Source organism: Trichomonas vaginalis, chromosome II (assembly GCF_026262505.1).
Source record: "Trichomonas vaginalis G3 chromosome II, whole genome shotgun sequence".
NCBI lineage: Eukaryota > Parabasalia > Trichomonadida > Trichomonadidae > Trichomonas > Trichomonas vaginalis.
This window is the reverse complement of record NC_067204.1, coordinates 7,530,974-7,547,051: the sequence shown is the minus strand read 5'-3', so window position 1 is coordinate 7,547,051 and position 16,078 is coordinate 7,530,974. Positions and strand designations below refer to the sequence as shown.

Here is a 16,078-nt window from a genome sequence, read left to right as displayed (position 1 = left end):
TAGAATGTGCTATATTTTTCTAAGTCGAAGTGGTTCTCATCTATTCTGCAACCTTTGATGGAATCTATGTTTTTCATGAATGTATCCGCATCCTGGATAAACTTACACGCTTCAGAAATGACACCAGTTCTGTTGTCATTTGCTAACAAAACACTGCTGTAGTAGTTGTATGGAAATACTTCTTTCGGTCCTGTTTGTAAGTTAAACATAGCAGGAAATAGTTTAAGCTTCTTATTTATAACACTGTAAGAGTCTTTTATAATAATTGCCCTTCCTTTATATAAGCCAGTTATTTGCATTGTTCGTGAACCTTTAATGATGGGAGTTCCTTTCACTTCTGTCATGTGTCTTAAGATGAAGTTTATATCATAACTGAGGTTATGGAAATATATTAAACTCTTGTCAGGAAGTCGCTCCAAAAATTCTGTTGCACAGTTCTGACCCAAATGCTTTCACTCACTGAACCATCTTCACTGTCATAACAGATGTTAAAAGCTTTATGAAAGCCATCGGTACTGCACTCAAAGTCAGCAAAGAAAACATGCTCAGGAATGAACTTGCACTTATTTTATTTACTTCTTTTGACTCGGCTTCTTCTTCAGTTGTACACAATACTTTGGAGCATATGTCAATCTTTAAATGGTGCAAGGTTCTGTTTATATAAGTCAGTCGTATATGTGAAAAGTTCTCCATAAGAAATAGGTTCGAAATATTTGCACTCCCACAATGTTTTCATAACATCCCATAACGGTGTTGTTCTATCATAACGAACTACATATTTGTTCTCTCTCTTTGTATAAATCTTCATTTGTTTCTCAATGTTCATTCCACCACAAGCTTTGAGAATTTCTATATAGTTGTGAATGAAGTATGTTGTCATTGGTAATCTTTCGTTTAGCATGTAGTGGTCTTCAACAAGAAGTAAGTCAATAGTTCTAACAGTTTCACATTCTTTTGGTATATATCTCTTTATTTCATTATGTCTTGAGTCATTGAAATAACCAATGGTAACATTAAATGCTATACCTGTTGCGTCAGAAATTTCTTGTACTTTACTTTGAGGGAAGTCTCTAACACGAATGACTTCTCTCATGTGGTCAATAGTTTCTTCATCTACTCCAGCCTGAATGCAAGCATAAACAAAACAATTGTCCTCTGTCATAAGTGCTGCAGTTCTTTTGTTCAATTCATTGAAGATTTGGTAGCGCTCAAGATTTATAGGTAATGTGCAAAGATACTTCCAGAACTGACCGCTTCTCTTCTTATAAAACTTCTTTTCACCATTATCTTTCCAAAAGCTTTCTATAGGTGCTGGGTTTCCTGTTTGCTTAAGAGCTTCCAAAATGGCTTTCTGGTCATTTGTCAGTGCTTTCATCTCTATATGGTCTCTTTTTTGGTTGCCTTTCTTTACATCTGACATCGTAAGCCTTCATATTCTGTTAAATCATACATCTTTATTTCGGTAAGATTCTTTATGTTTGTCAAGAAGAAGTCATAGTGCATTCAACAATACCTGCAGCATTTTGCTTCTATCTCTGATATAAAGTTCTCCTTCAAGAGCTGATGTAGTAATGTTCCAATATTATTGAGATTTAACGTAGAACATTCATACTTTCCACCAAGTTTATAACATACCATCCATCTCTGTTGTGAGTTTATTTTAATCTTCTCTAAGAGTCTCATGAAAACCTTACCGAAATGTTTGTGTAATAGTTCTGTTTGGTTCATCTAAAGCTTCGATGTTAAAGTCAATGAGTCTATTGCCTGTCTTCACATTCCTCTTCCTATTCTCTTCATCTTTCTTTAACCATCTCTCACCTTCTTTGGTTTGTCGTCAATGGAACGAATGACATCGTTACTTTGCGAACTTGTTCTATAGCACTTTTAAACATCTCTCTTCTCTGTTGTTTCAGTGTGTCGTCTCTCTTTCGTGTTTTACCAACGTTTGCATTTGTTATGTCATACATTTCTCTTCTTACTTCATGAGGTACTGAACGTCTATGATATAAGTCAATAACAATGTCATTTAAAGGAAATGCTCTTGCATGGACTTCGTCCTCGCCGCGTTGCGGCTTTATGAACTCATGAATTCTATCATAACTTATTGCACCATTATAGTCATTGAGGATGTCAGCGAGTGCTTTTTTGTTTGTCGCGTAATGTTTTGCAACATCTATGTTAGCTTCTGTAAGAAGTTGTTTTATTTCCGAGTGTTCTAACTTAGACAACTTCCGATACATCTTTAGTAGGAAATAAAAAAATATTTTTTGAAAAAATTAGATTAGATTTTTTAAGTTATTTTTCAAAATAACTTAATATTTTTATTTTAATGAAACACATGCAAGATTGCAAGTTCTTTTCATACAATGCTCTCGCTACTGCCATCAAGAATGAGTTCAATGGTGCTTCAAATGTTAATGTTATCTTTAACAAGAAGTTTGTGAAAGAATCTAAGTTTGGTCAGTATGTCAGACCATTAGCTATCGTCATTGACCGCAAACGTTATACTTCACAAGAGTTAGCAGTATTTTTGAAACAAAAGAGTTTCTTCGTGAATGTCAAAGATACACACTATACTGTTATAAAGAACTCCAACATTGACTTCTTCAGTATTGCTATGAATCTTTCCGAACAGAAAGAATATAAGAAGGGTGAAACAAATGTGAAATATTATCCTTCATCTCTGAAGACAATAACGAACAAAGATGTTATACAAAAGTTCTTACCAAAGGTTGAAGAAGCTTCTATTGACATTGACGAAGGAAGTGAAATGGTTGAAGAAATTGACCCTGAAGCTTTATAAGAAAATTCATTTTTGAATAACTGAAAGTGTCACCATGTCACCGGGTTAATTAACTTCTCTTAAAAATAAACTTGACGAACAGACAATTGTCTGTTCGTCAATTATGTTCGACATGGAGCGTTTATGGAAACAATTAAACTTGACGAAGGGTTTTGTTTTTTATCGTGGTTTTCTCCACTATGGTCCTAACGTGGCACCCCACGAGATTTTTTTCATTCTTCCTCTTTGAAGTTGTCGAAATATTCTGTTATTTTTTCCTTCAGTAATGTTAAGTCTTCTTTGAATGTAAGTATTGTGCAACCTTTGATGTCATAGTGTGTTTGAGGAAGAGTATTTTTGACAATTTCCTTTATTTGCTCATTCGGTGTCATTGAAATCGGTAAGTTTTCACGATAGAACCAGTTTCTGTCAGATTTATATATCTTAGCGAGGTCATAAAAGCTTTTGTTGTTTCTTCTCACTAAAGGCAACATAACCATATCTTTATCTTCTTCATTTTCCAACTCTTCAGTATATATCATATACTTATAACTCTTTTCCTTTCCTTTTGGTACTGTACGTGGTATTCTTTTCTGTATGCTTTTGTCTTCTTTCATCATATCTTCTCTCTGCTTTGTACAAAGTTCGTCAAGTAGCATAAGTATGTAGATTGCATAACGAGGTGAAGCCCACATTGCTATTGAACTAACTAGGAACTTATGAACATATATACCTTTTAGATGTGATGGTAAGTTTTGCCTGTCTTGGTACATCTTTTTAAGTTCTACATGTTCAAACTCACTGAGGAGTTCATGAGTGCTATTTAATTCAAACCATTCATTTGGTGTTTTATTCTCTGGAGCAAAACATGCTGTCAAAATACTTTGCACCTGGTACATGTCGTCTTTGACAGAACGAATAAGACGTAACTGTTTGTTATACTGTATGTACTCGTATTCTTCATTTATGACTTCATGGACTATAACTGTTGTTGTGTTCTCTAATGTTGTCATTACTGTTTCTTATATACAAGATAAAAAATTTTGTTAGAAAAAAATTAGCGTTATTTTCTGACTTTCACAAAAGACCAAAAATAAACGCTTTACATGTATTTTTCAGCAACTTCGTCAAATAATTTTATAGCTTTATCTATCTCATCTACTTCAAACGTTTCTTTACCTTTCATGGGAGCACCATACATTTTCTCAAACTTTTCAAGTAGTTCTGTTTCTGCAGCTCTCATATCGTTAACGAACACAACCTTGACTCTATTGACTGTACTGTCATATCTTTGAGTTATATTATATGTTCTTCCTATCTTATATCTCTTTGTATTGAAGTCCTTCGGTTTCTGAACGATGTAAAGTAAGCCTTCACTGCAACGTTCCGTATCGAATGAACCATAAGTTATGAAGTTATATCCAACAACTGGGTCAATCCATAGAAGAATTATTGGTATAAGACTTTTGTCAATGAGATATGCTGTAGTTCCATAGAATCTTACTGATATCATAAGCTCAGGATTTCTTGTCAAAATTTTCTGAGTAGAAGCAATTCTAACCCAGTCCTTTGTTTTCTTTCCAGATGGTGTTATAATGTCTGACAAAGAATATTTGTTGTATTTCTTACAGTATCTTACGTTTAAATCACCAATTCTAACCACTTTGGTGTCATTGTCAATCTTTCTAACTGTTTCAAACTCAATGTTTGTCATTACTGTCTTTACATACAAAATAAAAAAATAAATAAAAATAAAACTAACTTTATTTTTTCTATCTAATGAAATTCATTATTTTTGTGCTGAATTCAATAAAAATATATTTTAGTGTAGATGGTTAGATCTAACCCGATATCTAACCTCATTTCTACCCCAGTTATTTTATAAACGTTTTAGATGGTAAACGTTATGAATTCGTGAGATTCTAAACAGTTTTGTAGCTTCTATTTCTTCGCTGAGGATATCAAAAGTTTTAACAATGCCGAAGGTTTCTTTATACTTCTTCTTGACGTCAGATAATAGGAAATCGTCAGCAGTTGGATAGTTTTTATTCAGAAATGCTAACATGTCCATTTTATTTTCTGCTGGTTTTTCTGCTTCTTTCTTTAAGTCTGGATAGTCGTTTCTCATACGTTCTATCTCTTTGACGGAGTAGTTATATTTCCTCATTGCTGCTTTACATTTTGAACATTGCGGATTCATTTTTGCGTTATACATTGAAATAAAACCAGCTAGAACAACCAAGGCGTCAATGGTTTTCTTTAACTCAAAGGCTGCTGGTTTTATTTGTCCATTCCATACTTTACCTCTTCTATCTTTATCTCTTATCTGCCATACACATTTTGCAACTAATGAAACAAAGTTGTCGTATGTCTTAAACTCCCCCGATTTATATATGTCAGAGATGTTCTTATATACCATGTCGCAATCTTTGTCCATAACTTTATGGTTGCAATGATATCCTAGAAACTCATAGTTTACTTTACGTATGAACTTCTTTATTTCTGCAGAATCACTAACTTTAACTTCTATTTCATCGAATTCAGGAATAGTGAGCTTTTGTTGTTGGATTTCAGGCAATTTGGGTAAATGGTAAATAATGTCCTGCATGTCATAAAGATATTCTTCATTTTCTTCATCCTGTGCGGTACAGTCTAAATTACTTGTTAAAAGTTCCTGCTTAATTTTTTGTATTTCTGTTTCGAAAGTAAATAAAGAAGGAATGAAGCTTTTCATCTCTACTAACATAGATGTTGGATTCATGACTAACGAGTTTGGTGCTGTTGTTTGAATTGTTGTTGTGCCGATTGTTGAAATCATATCTTTTATACAAAATAAAAAAATAAATAAAAATAAAACTAACTTTATTTTTTCTATCTTAAGGAAATTCATGAAAATTCAAGAGGGTAGAAATGAGGTTAGAAATCGGGTTAGATCTAACCATCTACTCTAAACATTATTTTTGGTGTAAATTTATGAAAACATTAATATATAAAATTCATGAAAATTCAAGAGGGTAGAAATGAGGTTAGATATCGGGTTAGATCTAACCATCTACTCTAAACATTATTTTTGGTGTAAATTTATGAAAACATTAATATATAAAATTCATGAAAATTCAAGAGGGTAGAAATGAGGTTAGATATCGGGTTAGATCTAACCATCTACCCTAAAATATATTTTTGGTGTAAATAAATGGTACCATTAATGATATCATGACTGTTCTCGTTCATGTCTGATTTACATCTAATGAAAAAGTTTAGAAGAATTTTCTTATTCTTTCTGGCATATTTTTGTCTTTCCAATACTCCCGCTCTAATGGTCCCAGATGTGTTGGCTTTGACTCTCTCAAGTTCTTAGATGGTATAACATCTTCAACGCCTCCTTCATATCTTACTTTATAAGTGTCATCGTTTATGTTATAGCCAAGTATTTCAATAACCACTCCTCGCTTTGCTTCGTCAATGGTTTCAGCAAGTTTGCCATTACTACTTTCAACTAACTTATGTCGAGGGTAAAATGCTATGGAGTCGTCAGCAGCTTTTATAAGATATCCATTACCTTGCGTAGAGTCTACGATATAATAATTTCGACTTAACCTTAAACGTTTCTTTGTCAACAGTTTGTCGTCAAGAACTACACGAACTTTTGTACCAGGAATGAGGGTAAATTGTGTTGAATTTCTGATATTTTGTGTTTGACTTCGTTTCTTTTGTATATACTTTTCTTCTTGTTGTTGTGTCATTGAATTTTGTGTATGTCCTGTTGTAGAATGTGTTGAGGAATTATATACTTCGAGAAAATGTTTCATTGTTTCTTCGGTAAAGTCTCGCTCTTGATTTAAATCTCTGAGAGTCCTTATGAAGCGGTTTATGATGCCGAGTATGTTATGGTTATGGTCTTCGGTAGTGTAGTGAGTTATGTTATGCTTAATGAGAAATTCTGTGATTTCATTGCTGAGGTATGCACTGTCTTGGTCTGATGTTAAAGTACTTGGGCTATGTTCTGCTACAAACTTTTGTAAAACTCTTAACACTTCACGAGTTCCTTTATTTTTCATTGAATATGCATATGCTTTACGAGTGTTAACATTAATGAAGATGAGGAATGGTTTATGTCCTCCTTTTCTGCTTTGATTGAGAGTGTCAAATTGGTATGCGTCAGGAGCGTTGGAGTAAATTGGTAAAAAGTAGTCGTAAGGGTTTATTTTTGTTTGATGTACAACATTTTTGTCAAAGAACCTTTTCACTTCAGCTCTGTTAGTAAATCCCCAACTCTTTGCAGCTTCATTGAACTTCTTAAATGACCTCCATGGATGTTGTTCGAATACTTCTTTCAAGCTCATTTATGTAAAGTTAAAGATTTTATTCAAGACGGTAAGCCTTGACCCAAAGGGTCTAGGCTCAAGCGCGTTCATTGAACGCGGTACCATGCAAATACAGTCATAAATGGTGGCATGTAATCTTCACCCGAGCCCGTTGGATTTGTTGTGAAAGTATGGACATGATTTCCTCCTGGTTCAGTTGGTCGAAAAGTCTTTTTTGCTGAATTGTTATAAGATGGAGATAAAACGTCATGGCCAGCTTCATAGTCTGAGTTGTATAATGGGTGGTCTCTTAATGAGTGACTATGGTCGCCAGAAAAGTTTGTAGTTCCTGTATGAGTGTGCGGTGGAAGGTTTGCTTCTAAAATTTTCTTTGAACCACCTGTTTGCTTTGAAGAGTTAGCACAGTATAAGAATTTGTCTACAATCTGCTGCCATGTACCAAAACCCAGAACTGTTGCTGGATTTGTTGAATTCATTGACGTATAAATAGAGCCTATAGGATATATGGTTTCAAGAATCTGAGTCTTTAATGTTTGAAGCTCTGTTTTATCTGCTTTAAGGTCTAAACATGCTGAAACCCATCTTGTATCAGCTTTAACTTTAAAAGTCTCCGATGTCCATTCATGATACCATTCAACCTTTTCTTTAATTTCATTATCTTTTTCATCAACATAAGTTTTATCTGCTTTAAGGTCTAAACATGCTGAAACCCATCTTGTATCAGCTTTAACTTTAAAAGTCTCCGATGTCCATTCATGATACCATTCAACCTTTTCTTTAATTTCATTATCTTTTTCATCAACATAAGTTTTATCTGCTTTCTTATCATATAAATCTTGAGCAGTGAATTTAACATTATTTTCATCATCCATGACATAAACATTTTTACAGCTAATTTCTTTCTTCGTTGTTATGTTTTCATTCGATGTTAAACCTTGTGGAAAGTTAGGAGGTTTATAATATAATGCATCCCCACAAGTTCCGCCAACCGTTCCTTCAATACTTTCTATAGCAACAGTTGTGAAGAATTTATGTGTATGTTCTTTATCTGCTTTTTTATCTAACATTGCTGGTAGTTCATGTGTTTCAAAGTTTCTGACATGACCTTCAATGTTCATACATTTACTATTTAAGGAGTTTAGTGTATCTTTTACGCTTGTACTTGGATTCTCTAAAGGTGCACTTGAACCAAGGGTATAGTTCAATATTATGTCGTCTGCTCTAACAGTAGTGAAGGATTCATGTGTATGGTTCTTGTCAGCTTTACTATTTAATGTAGCTTGAAGTTCATTTATATCGGAGATATTGTGTTTATGAGATTTCAAAACTTTGTTCGTTGCGTCAAGTTCATCTTTGTCAGCTTTACTTTTAATAGCATCTTCAAAAGTTATTTTTGACTTAACTCTCAAAGTAAATCTTGGTTCAACTAATACACCGTTAACAAAGAAGTATGAAGCATAAATTTCATTGTTATAACCAAATGCTTCTGGTGCTTTACCTGTGTCATACTGTACAGTACAGTGTATGTCATAACCTTTAGCACGAATGAATTTATATCTTCTTTCATTAACATCTTTCGTCTTCACTTCTTCATCCTGTGTTAAATATCCATGGTAGTCCGTTATAATCTGTTCGTCTGAAGTTATATAATGAACATGGTTTTTATCTGCTTTTTCGGCTAATTTCTCTTCTATCTCATTTATTTCAAGTTCATGCCTACCACCACCTCCCGAAGAAGTATTTTTCTTCAGCTCTTGAAGAACGTCCACTTCGCCATCTTTGGTGTCAATAATGAGACTTTGTGTTAAAACTTTTCCTGTCTTAATGGATGTTTGTAAAACTTCTTCTTCACCGTGTTCGGGGTCATGGTCGTCATCATATCTTGTGAAATCAGAGATGTTGTCATACATTAAGCATATCTGTCTCAAAAGTTCTGCTATTTGAAACTGGAACGAAAGATATACAGAACTTTCATCATCTCCTAAAGTCAAGTCTGCTTTCTTAAGTATTTCTTGAATGTATGCAATGAGAACAGAATACCTTGGAAAATATTCGAACAATATTTCATTAGCTGTTGGTTTTGGTGGTTCTTCTGGAGTTTCTGTTGTTTCAGTTCCTTCTGTAGGTTCTGTTGGAGTTTCTGCATCTCTTGACTTCAATGCTCTTGCTCTCAAAGACCTAAATGTTAGAGCACCAGGTTTTACAAAGGACTTTATAAATGCTTTAATAGTTCCTGGTAAGTTATTGTTAGCATTAAGTAAGTTCCTTATGCTTCCATCATGTACGTCCATAGCACTATGTAAAAAATCTATACTTTTCTTGTAGTCAGCAATAGACTGACTGTGATTTTTTAAAGATTTGTCAATACCGTTAAGCCACTCTTCATGCATGTCTGATACTGAGCCAAGAATATCATTTGCTTCCTTTAGTGTATTTTGTGCTTCTCGTAAAGTATCCAATCCCGTACGTGCATTGTTTGCTATACGTCTTACAGTATCTATTTGACTCCTTGTTTCTTGCATCCAACCAGATAAAGTTTTAATAGTATCCGAACCATTTGAAATGAAGTTCAAAGCATTTTTAACGTCATCTAAAACTTCTTCACCAAGTACTGCCCATATCTTTCCGATTTGGTATTGAAGAACTCTATATGAAGCAGCTGTTAAACCAGTATTTATAAGGTTCCATATCCATGATTTAGCAGTTTTTCCATCCTTTCCATCTTCACCATCCAAACCGTTTTCGCCTTGAGGTCCTTGTATTCCTTGTATTTCTTGTATTCCTTGTATTCCTTGTGGTCCTTGTGGTCCAGTGTCACCCTTCTCTCCTTTCAGTTCATCTTTATGTTCGTTATAATATTCTAATGTCATAAGGTGTACATCATTACTGCTACCAGCAACGCCGAGAATTTGTTTCTCATTCATGACTAAATTCTTTAGGCATTTAATGTTGTCGTCAAATCGAAAGCTCTTTAACAATTCAATGAGAACATTTAATACTTTCACTAATGAGGCATCTACTGTAGAATTTATATATTGCACCGTTCCATCATTTATGATGGGAACCTTGCTTATTGTAATGAATGGGTCATACGTGTTAAAAGTATCGAAATCAATGACTTTTTTAGTTTTGCCATCGTCAATGACTAAATTGTTACCTTCCACTGTTAAAGTTGAGTTTTCGTTTACTAGTTCATGTGCTCTTCTTGCTTCATTTGTTTCATACGCATATGCAGCAATAGTCATATTTTAATGAGAATAAAATGTTGTTCTATTTGCAAAGTACAGACCCAAACGAATACGGGACAGTAAAGCTACAAACAAACTTAGGTCTTCAGAATGAAGCGCTTGCTTTCAGAGTTGTTGACTTCAATACTATCGCAACTTTTGTCATAACAGATGAAACAGATTTCATAGAGATTGAAATAGATGACAAAAGAAGTGTTATAACATTTCCTAACAGAGCTGGGTATAGAATAGATAAAATTGCTGGAGTCATAGATACTCTCATAAATGAAGAAACTATTGACAACATAGATGTCGAACTCTCTTCTGAGGGAACATTGAAGTTCAGTTATGCGAAGGAGTTTAAGATAACACGAATGAGTCATAGAGTACAACTTCTTTTGGGTGCATACCATATGACATTTCCTTTGAAAAGTGTTGACAAAACGATTGAGATGAAATCTGTTCCATACGTATGTTATGGTAATTGTTTATACATTGAGTCTAAAATAGCTAATGTCACAGGCATTTCAGGAGTTAATAGTAAAGGTTCAGTAGAATATAAATCCTTCTGTTATGCAGTCAATTCAATGTTCATTCCAAATGTTCCTGTCATAGCAACTCATTTAGGTAAATGGGTTCGCATTAGTCCTCATAATTTGAAAGACATGCAATTCAGACTTGTTGACTTTCAAGGAGAGCCTGTAGAACTGAAGGCACCAGTGCGAATGACTGTTGAAGTTGACTTTTTAGATAATATTAAATGCAACAGCTTACAAGAGAACTCAGAGCTAAAAATATAAAGTATGAATGTTATGTATTAGGTCATGAACTTTGGTTGTTGCTGTTTGATGAAATAAATGAGTTAGTTATATCAGTCAAGAGAACAGAAAAATATTGTGTTAGTGAAAACTGCACCAAGTCAATAAGATTAGGTTTGCATTATGAAGATGAGTTCGATACTGTTGAAGAAGTTTTGGATAGATATTACAAATTGCTAACTTGAAATTTTTTGACTGACGGCGCAAAGCGCCAAGACCGAAGGTCCTGACTGCTTTAATTTACTAAAACATATTTCAAACAAAGCTTATAGTCAGTAGATAGTTTTTTATACTCGTTCGAATATCTATACTTAAACTCAACTCCTGTAGTTCCTGGTGTTTCAATGATGCGGATGTTACCTATTTTCATGAATAGTGGAGTTTGACCACAGCATTCGATTTCAGGGTCGAGATAGTCAATGACACATTGTTTCCCTGTTATTCGTGAGATAACATTTTCAAGGTCCTCCTTTGTTAGAATTATTTGGTTCTTGCTTATAAGATTTGTCAAAAGCTTCTTATCGTCTTTGAGTAAAATTGTTTGGTATAACTGAAGAAGGTAATGGTCTACGTTATCTGAAGGATTTGTTTGAACATTTGTGTAAGGGTTGTCGTTGGCTTCTCTTGAAAGAATTTGGTCCAGTGGTGGATACTCTAACTTAACATCTGATGTAGCGTTAGCGTTAGCGTTTGAAGCTGAGTTTAAATTCACCGACTTAAGTTCTGGTTCTTTTTCTTTCAAACACTCCGAACTATAGTTCTTTATGACAATATTGTTTGTCGTTCGTGAGTCAACATTTGATGTTGGTTCAATTGGAACATTAACGGCACCAGCTAAGATGGATTTGCTTCTCATTTCATATAGAATAAAAACCTTTTATATGTATGAAATGAACAATATACTCGACAAGGGTTTGAATGTAAAGCTAACGAATGAAAATATTGTTGAATTCACCGAGACAGGAGCTGTGTATAAAGATGTAGAACTACAGAACAAAAGAGCTAAGGGAAGAAGCAGGAACATGAACAAAGGGTGGAAGCCTATAAAATTTATGTCAATGATGGCTCAGGAGGTTCAAACATAAAGTATGCAGAAAGTTATAGAGTTTATGCTCTCAAAGGTGAAAAGCCTTCATTTAAGAACAGCTATTCTAACGCATATCCTCAAAAGCTAACGGATGGGGAAGTGGATGATATGAATGACAGCAAAAATATTAACAGAAATAGCGACAGAGATGCATGGAATTTGTTTACCATCAGTCAATTGAAGGTTAAACTTTAAAACAATGTTGGTCGTTCCCATGGAATATTTTTGACTTTAATGGTATTAGTCATGATATGAATCTCAAGGTATGAACGAGGAGAGATGAGAGACTTATATGCTTCCCAAATTTCTTCAAAAGGTAATGTTATACCTGACTGTTTCCAAATGAGTTCAATATCATAACGTGAGAAACCTTGAAAGATAACGAAGTCAGTTATGAGACGTTTTATGTTTAAAGCTAAAAACCTCCATGTTTGCATAAGTATTGCTACAGTTAAATGGTAATGTCTGACTTTAGTAATGATGTTAGCTAATGGTGAGTCTGGTTTTGACACTAAACCTTTTCCGGCGAAGTCGTCGCAAACGAGCAGAGTGTTTGAAGGATATTTTTTGAAGGGGTATTTTGAAGGTTTTGATAGAATGTAGTTTGTAAGTCGTTTCATATCGTAAACTCCTGAGTATTGACGTAAGTGGTGTTTGTCAATAATTCTTTCCATCTCCTCAGAGGTCTTTTGCATTCCTGACTGTATAAATTCAACGATGGCATAATATTTCCTCTTACGTCGAATGTAACGTTGAAGAAATTCAATGAGTTCACTGTCTGGAACTTTAACGACAGAGGCTTGAACTTTTGACATAAATGTTTTCGCTGTTGAATCCATAGAGTCTGAAGTTGCTGATATAATGATTTGGTCATAGTAAGAGTCGTTTCCTAAACGCTCTGTTATGAGTATATGACGAATGAGGTTAAATGTCTTACCTGAACCCATCTTTCCACAATAGAAATACACACCATTTGAACAGAACTCATAGTCCTTACTGAAAGGAAGAATAAGAGAAGAGTTAAGTTTGTCTGTAGTTTCATTCATGTCTTCATCTACTTCTTCAAATAAATGTTTCATTTTATTATAATTAAAAATGCAAGTCAGAAATATTCAGAACATAGCACCGAGTCTAACTGACAAGAGTATAAAGATATACTATGAACATGTTATGATGAAACCAACCAAAATTCAAGAAAGTCAGTATACTTATGAATATCCAAGACACTGGGTAGAGTATGTAGGAGGTGAGAAAGCTATTGAAATAAGACAAGTTAGAAGTATTCCAGCAGGAAGAACAATATTATTGAAGAACTTTAATGTTTTGAGGTATAATGATGAAACAAAGAAGCAAGATATTTTTCCTGTTGCTGTGTATGTGAACTTAGATACAGGAGATGACATGAAAGTTTTTAATACAAAGCTTCAAACGGTAGTGAGAGAACAACTTACTGCGGAAGGACATCCATTACCTTCAGAAGTTACCATAGCATATAATTTTGAAACAAACTCAATAGATTTTAAAGTCGTCTCTGCAAAGAAGTCAGGTTTTACATTTAATGAAGCAGATGTATATTCGAATGAAAACTTCAAAGCTATTGCATGGTTAGATAATGACGATTGCTTTAAGAAAATATTTAAATACAGTGACTCAACGATGTCAATAGATGACCTTCGTGGAATGTTACCATCGACGTTTACAGTTGAAGGTTCAGCAGGATTGCTTACAAGTTTTTCAATTGGTGGTATTTGGTCTCGTGAAAACATTGTTATAAAATCCAGTATAAGTGAATTTGCTGAAGAATCTATATTATGTCTTTCAAACTACATGTATTCGCCGCCGAAGCATTATAGTATAACAAACTTTGTCAGTAAGTTTAACATAAGACTTGTCGAACCTTCTTCAATGAAAGATGTTGTGCTACCTAAAGATGGAAAGGATGGACTCATTATTGAGATGATTTTAATAGCATATTAAATGAGTTTGTTTTTGAAGGTCATTCATGATGAAATAATTGTTGTAGAAGATGTTAGCAATTGTTCAGACATTTTGAAGCGTATAGATGAGATAAGAAAGAAGTTAGATAGACCGCAAAGCGGTGAGGGCGAAGCCCGTGAGAACGCTTATGTTTCATTGACTTTCTCCAGTAACGAGAACTTTTATGAGATAATATTGAAGAGAGATGATTTTAATATGGTGTAAATGGTAGCTTGGGCAGCTTTAGGCGCAATGGGAACAAAAGCATTAGCATTTGGAGCAAAAGCACTTGGAGCTTATGACGCAGTAAATAAAATGAGTGGAGGAAGGGTTTCAAAGACATTAGATGCAAATAAAGGAAAGATTGGAGGCTGGGTTGCAAAGAAGTTAAGATTAAATAAAATAGGGCTCATAAATAAAGCATCCAATTTGGTTGCGACTGAGTCAGAAAATGCTTTAGGAAAGGACGATGGGTTTGCAAAACACGCAAAAGACTTTAATGACCAGATGAAAGGTGAAACAATGCATTTAAATAGAGTCGATGGAACTAAAGAAAATGTTTCTTCTCCACCAGTAGTTCTTCCGTATGGTCCCTATGGAATGTATGGAAACCCTTATGAACGACCATTTGACCCATTGACTGGTGGAAGTAACTGGTATCATTACGGCCGAAGAAGAAAGATAGTCAAGTTGGAGACAGACGTGAAGAAAGCAACTAAAAAGAAACCAAGGAAGAGAGTTATAAAGCAATGAATTCAACAGGGTAGAAAAGAGGTTAGATATCGGGTTAGATCTAACCTTCTACCCTAAATTTATTTTTGCATTATGTTTTCATACGTGTGAGGGTGGTGATATCATTTATTTTTAAGTTTATTTTTATATAAATGACGAAAACTATTGAGATAACAAACTACAACGGTCATGAGTTCAAGAATTTGTTCTTCGTTCCTCGTGAAAATACATTCTATCAGATACGAGGGAGAAAGGGTAAAGTTAGTTTGAGCGTTTATGACTACAAGCATAATGGAAAGTTTATACAAGCATACGATACAAACGGTAAGCGTGTTTCATTAGCTTTGTCAAAACTTACTAACATTTATTTTGACAGTGATTTTGACCTATATGAAGAAGAAAGTGAGTCAGAAGAATATGAACTGTTATGTGAAGCACAGCAATGGGAGGAGTTGCAATACTTTTGTAAGTGAGAACGTTTATTTTTTACATTAGTGAGGTGAAGTGGTTGGCGGCTTTGTAAATATTTAAGGTTAAGATAGTGTTGTCGTTTGTGTTGTAAAATATACGTTAACAGTTTTGTAAAGTGTCAAATTCACATATAATGGATAAGGAGGCGCGCAGTGACTCCGTACCCATGATATGTATACTAACTCATACACATACCATTGCAAATATTACAAACTTACAAGAAACCTTAAACAGGAAAAGTGCCGTTGGACATACACATACATCTTCTGAAATAACAGACTTAAACGTTAGCCTTGAAAATAAAGCAGATAAAACATATGTCAATGAAATATACCAAAGTTTGATAGGAACAAAAAATATTGAAACTATTGTTGGTGACTTTTCTGTCAATGAAGAAAATAAATATTTTAGATGGCAGTTGCTACAGTCCTTAAAAAATGGTACACGGTGTAAACTCATTCCGAAAAATAACAATGAAATGTATGTAAGCTATAAAAAGAATGATGGTACACAAGTTAAAGTTCCATTAGACAACAACTGCTACTTAAACTTATATGGAGACGAACAAAAGAAATATTTAAGAGTTTATGAAATGGCAGATATGACATTGCCTGACCCAGCTCCAGCACCACATTATTATGACTATGGAGATGACGACA

The 16,078-nt window shown here is 34.2% G+C and overlaps 12 protein-coding genes and 1 pseudogene across 13 annotated transcripts, besides 2 other annotated features; 5 read left to right on the top strand and 8 right to left on the bottom strand.

Annotated features, from left to right (window-relative positions):
* Positions 1 to 15,603: part of a mobile genetic element that runs on past the window's edge.
* Positions 1 to 16,078: part of a mobile genetic element that runs on past both edges of the window.
* TVAGG3_0502570 lies at positions 155 to 1,503 on the bottom strand (annotated as a pseudogene). Its single transcript has one exon. A coding segment is annotated over exon 1 (1,349 nt).
* TVAGG3_0502560 (uncharacterized protein) lies at positions 2,330 to 2,773 on the top strand (the record flags this gene model as incomplete). The annotated part of the gene is made up of 1 exon (XM_051236693.1): positions 2,330 to 2,773. A coding segment is annotated over one exon (444 nt), but the record flags the coding sequence as incomplete, so codon positions are not given.
* TVAGG3_0502550 (uncharacterized protein) lies at positions 3,016 to 3,174 on the bottom strand (the record flags this gene model as incomplete). The annotated part of the gene is made up of 1 exon (XM_051236692.1): positions 3,016 to 3,174. The coding sequence occupies one exon, from the start codon at positions 3,172 to 3,174 to the stop codon at positions 3,016 to 3,018; it is 159 nt and encodes a 52-aa protein (XP_051094516.1).
* Positions 3,336 to 3,795, bottom strand: TVAGG3_0502540 (KilA, N-terminal/APSES-type HTH, DNA-binding family; the record flags this gene model as incomplete). Its single annotated transcript, XM_051236691.1, has 1 exon — positions 3,336 to 3,795. A coding segment is annotated over one exon (460 nt), but the record flags the coding sequence as incomplete, so codon positions are not given.
* On the bottom strand, positions 3,885 to 4,436 carry TVAGG3_0502530 (organellar and viral DNA polymerase type B; the record flags this gene model as incomplete). Its single annotated transcript, XM_051236690.1, has 1 exon — positions 3,885 to 4,436. A coding segment is annotated over one exon (552 nt), but the record flags the coding sequence as incomplete, so codon positions are not given.
* TVAGG3_0502520 (organellar and viral DNA polymerase type B) lies at positions 4,662 to 5,600 on the bottom strand (the record flags this gene model as incomplete). Its single annotated transcript, XM_051236689.1, has 1 exon — positions 4,662 to 5,600. The coding sequence occupies one exon, from the start codon at positions 5,598 to 5,600 to the stop codon at positions 4,662 to 4,664; it is 939 nt and encodes a 312-aa protein (XP_051094513.1).
* On the bottom strand, positions 6,040 to 6,591 carry TVAGG3_0502510 (integrase core domain containing protein family; the record flags this gene model as incomplete). The annotated part of the gene is made up of 1 exon (XM_051236688.1): positions 6,040 to 6,591. The coding sequence occupies one exon, from the start codon at positions 6,589 to 6,591 to the stop codon at positions 6,040 to 6,042; it is 552 nt and encodes a 183-aa protein (XP_051094512.1).
* On the top strand, positions 10,781 to 11,134 carry TVAGG3_0502500 (uncharacterized protein; the record flags this gene model as incomplete). Its single annotated transcript, XM_051236687.1, has 1 exon — positions 10,781 to 11,134. A coding segment is annotated over one exon (354 nt), but the record flags the coding sequence as incomplete, so codon positions are not given.
* TVAGG3_0502490 (uncharacterized protein) lies at positions 11,388 to 12,008 on the bottom strand (the record flags this gene model as incomplete). Its single annotated transcript, XM_051236686.1, has 1 exon — positions 11,388 to 12,008. The coding sequence occupies one exon, from the start codon at positions 12,006 to 12,008 to the stop codon at positions 11,388 to 11,390; it is 621 nt and encodes a 206-aa protein (XP_051094510.1).
* Positions 12,431 to 12,934, bottom strand: TVAGG3_0502480 (protein of unknown function, DUF4106 family; the record flags this gene model as incomplete). The annotated part of the gene is made up of 1 exon (XM_051236685.1): positions 12,431 to 12,934. The coding sequence occupies one exon, from the start codon at positions 12,932 to 12,934 to the stop codon at positions 12,431 to 12,433; it is 504 nt and encodes a 167-aa protein (XP_051094509.1).
* On the top strand, positions 13,335 to 13,960 carry TVAGG3_0502470 (uncharacterized protein; the record flags this gene model as incomplete). The annotated part of the gene is made up of 1 exon (XM_051236684.1): positions 13,335 to 13,960. A coding segment is annotated over one exon (626 nt), but the record flags the coding sequence as incomplete, so codon positions are not given.
* On the top strand, positions 14,532 to 14,969 carry TVAGG3_0502460 (protein of unknown function, DUF4107 family; the record flags this gene model as incomplete). The annotated part of the gene is made up of 1 exon (XM_051236683.1): positions 14,532 to 14,969. One exon carries the CDS (start codon positions 14,532 to 14,534, stop codon positions 14,967 to 14,969), a length of 438 nt encoding a protein of 145 aa, XP_051094507.1.
* TVAGG3_0502450 (uncharacterized protein) lies at positions 15,101 to 15,421 on the top strand (the record flags this gene model as incomplete). Its single annotated transcript, XM_051236682.1, has 1 exon — positions 15,101 to 15,421. One exon carries the CDS (start codon positions 15,101 to 15,103, stop codon positions 15,419 to 15,421), a length of 321 nt encoding a protein of 106 aa, XP_051094506.1.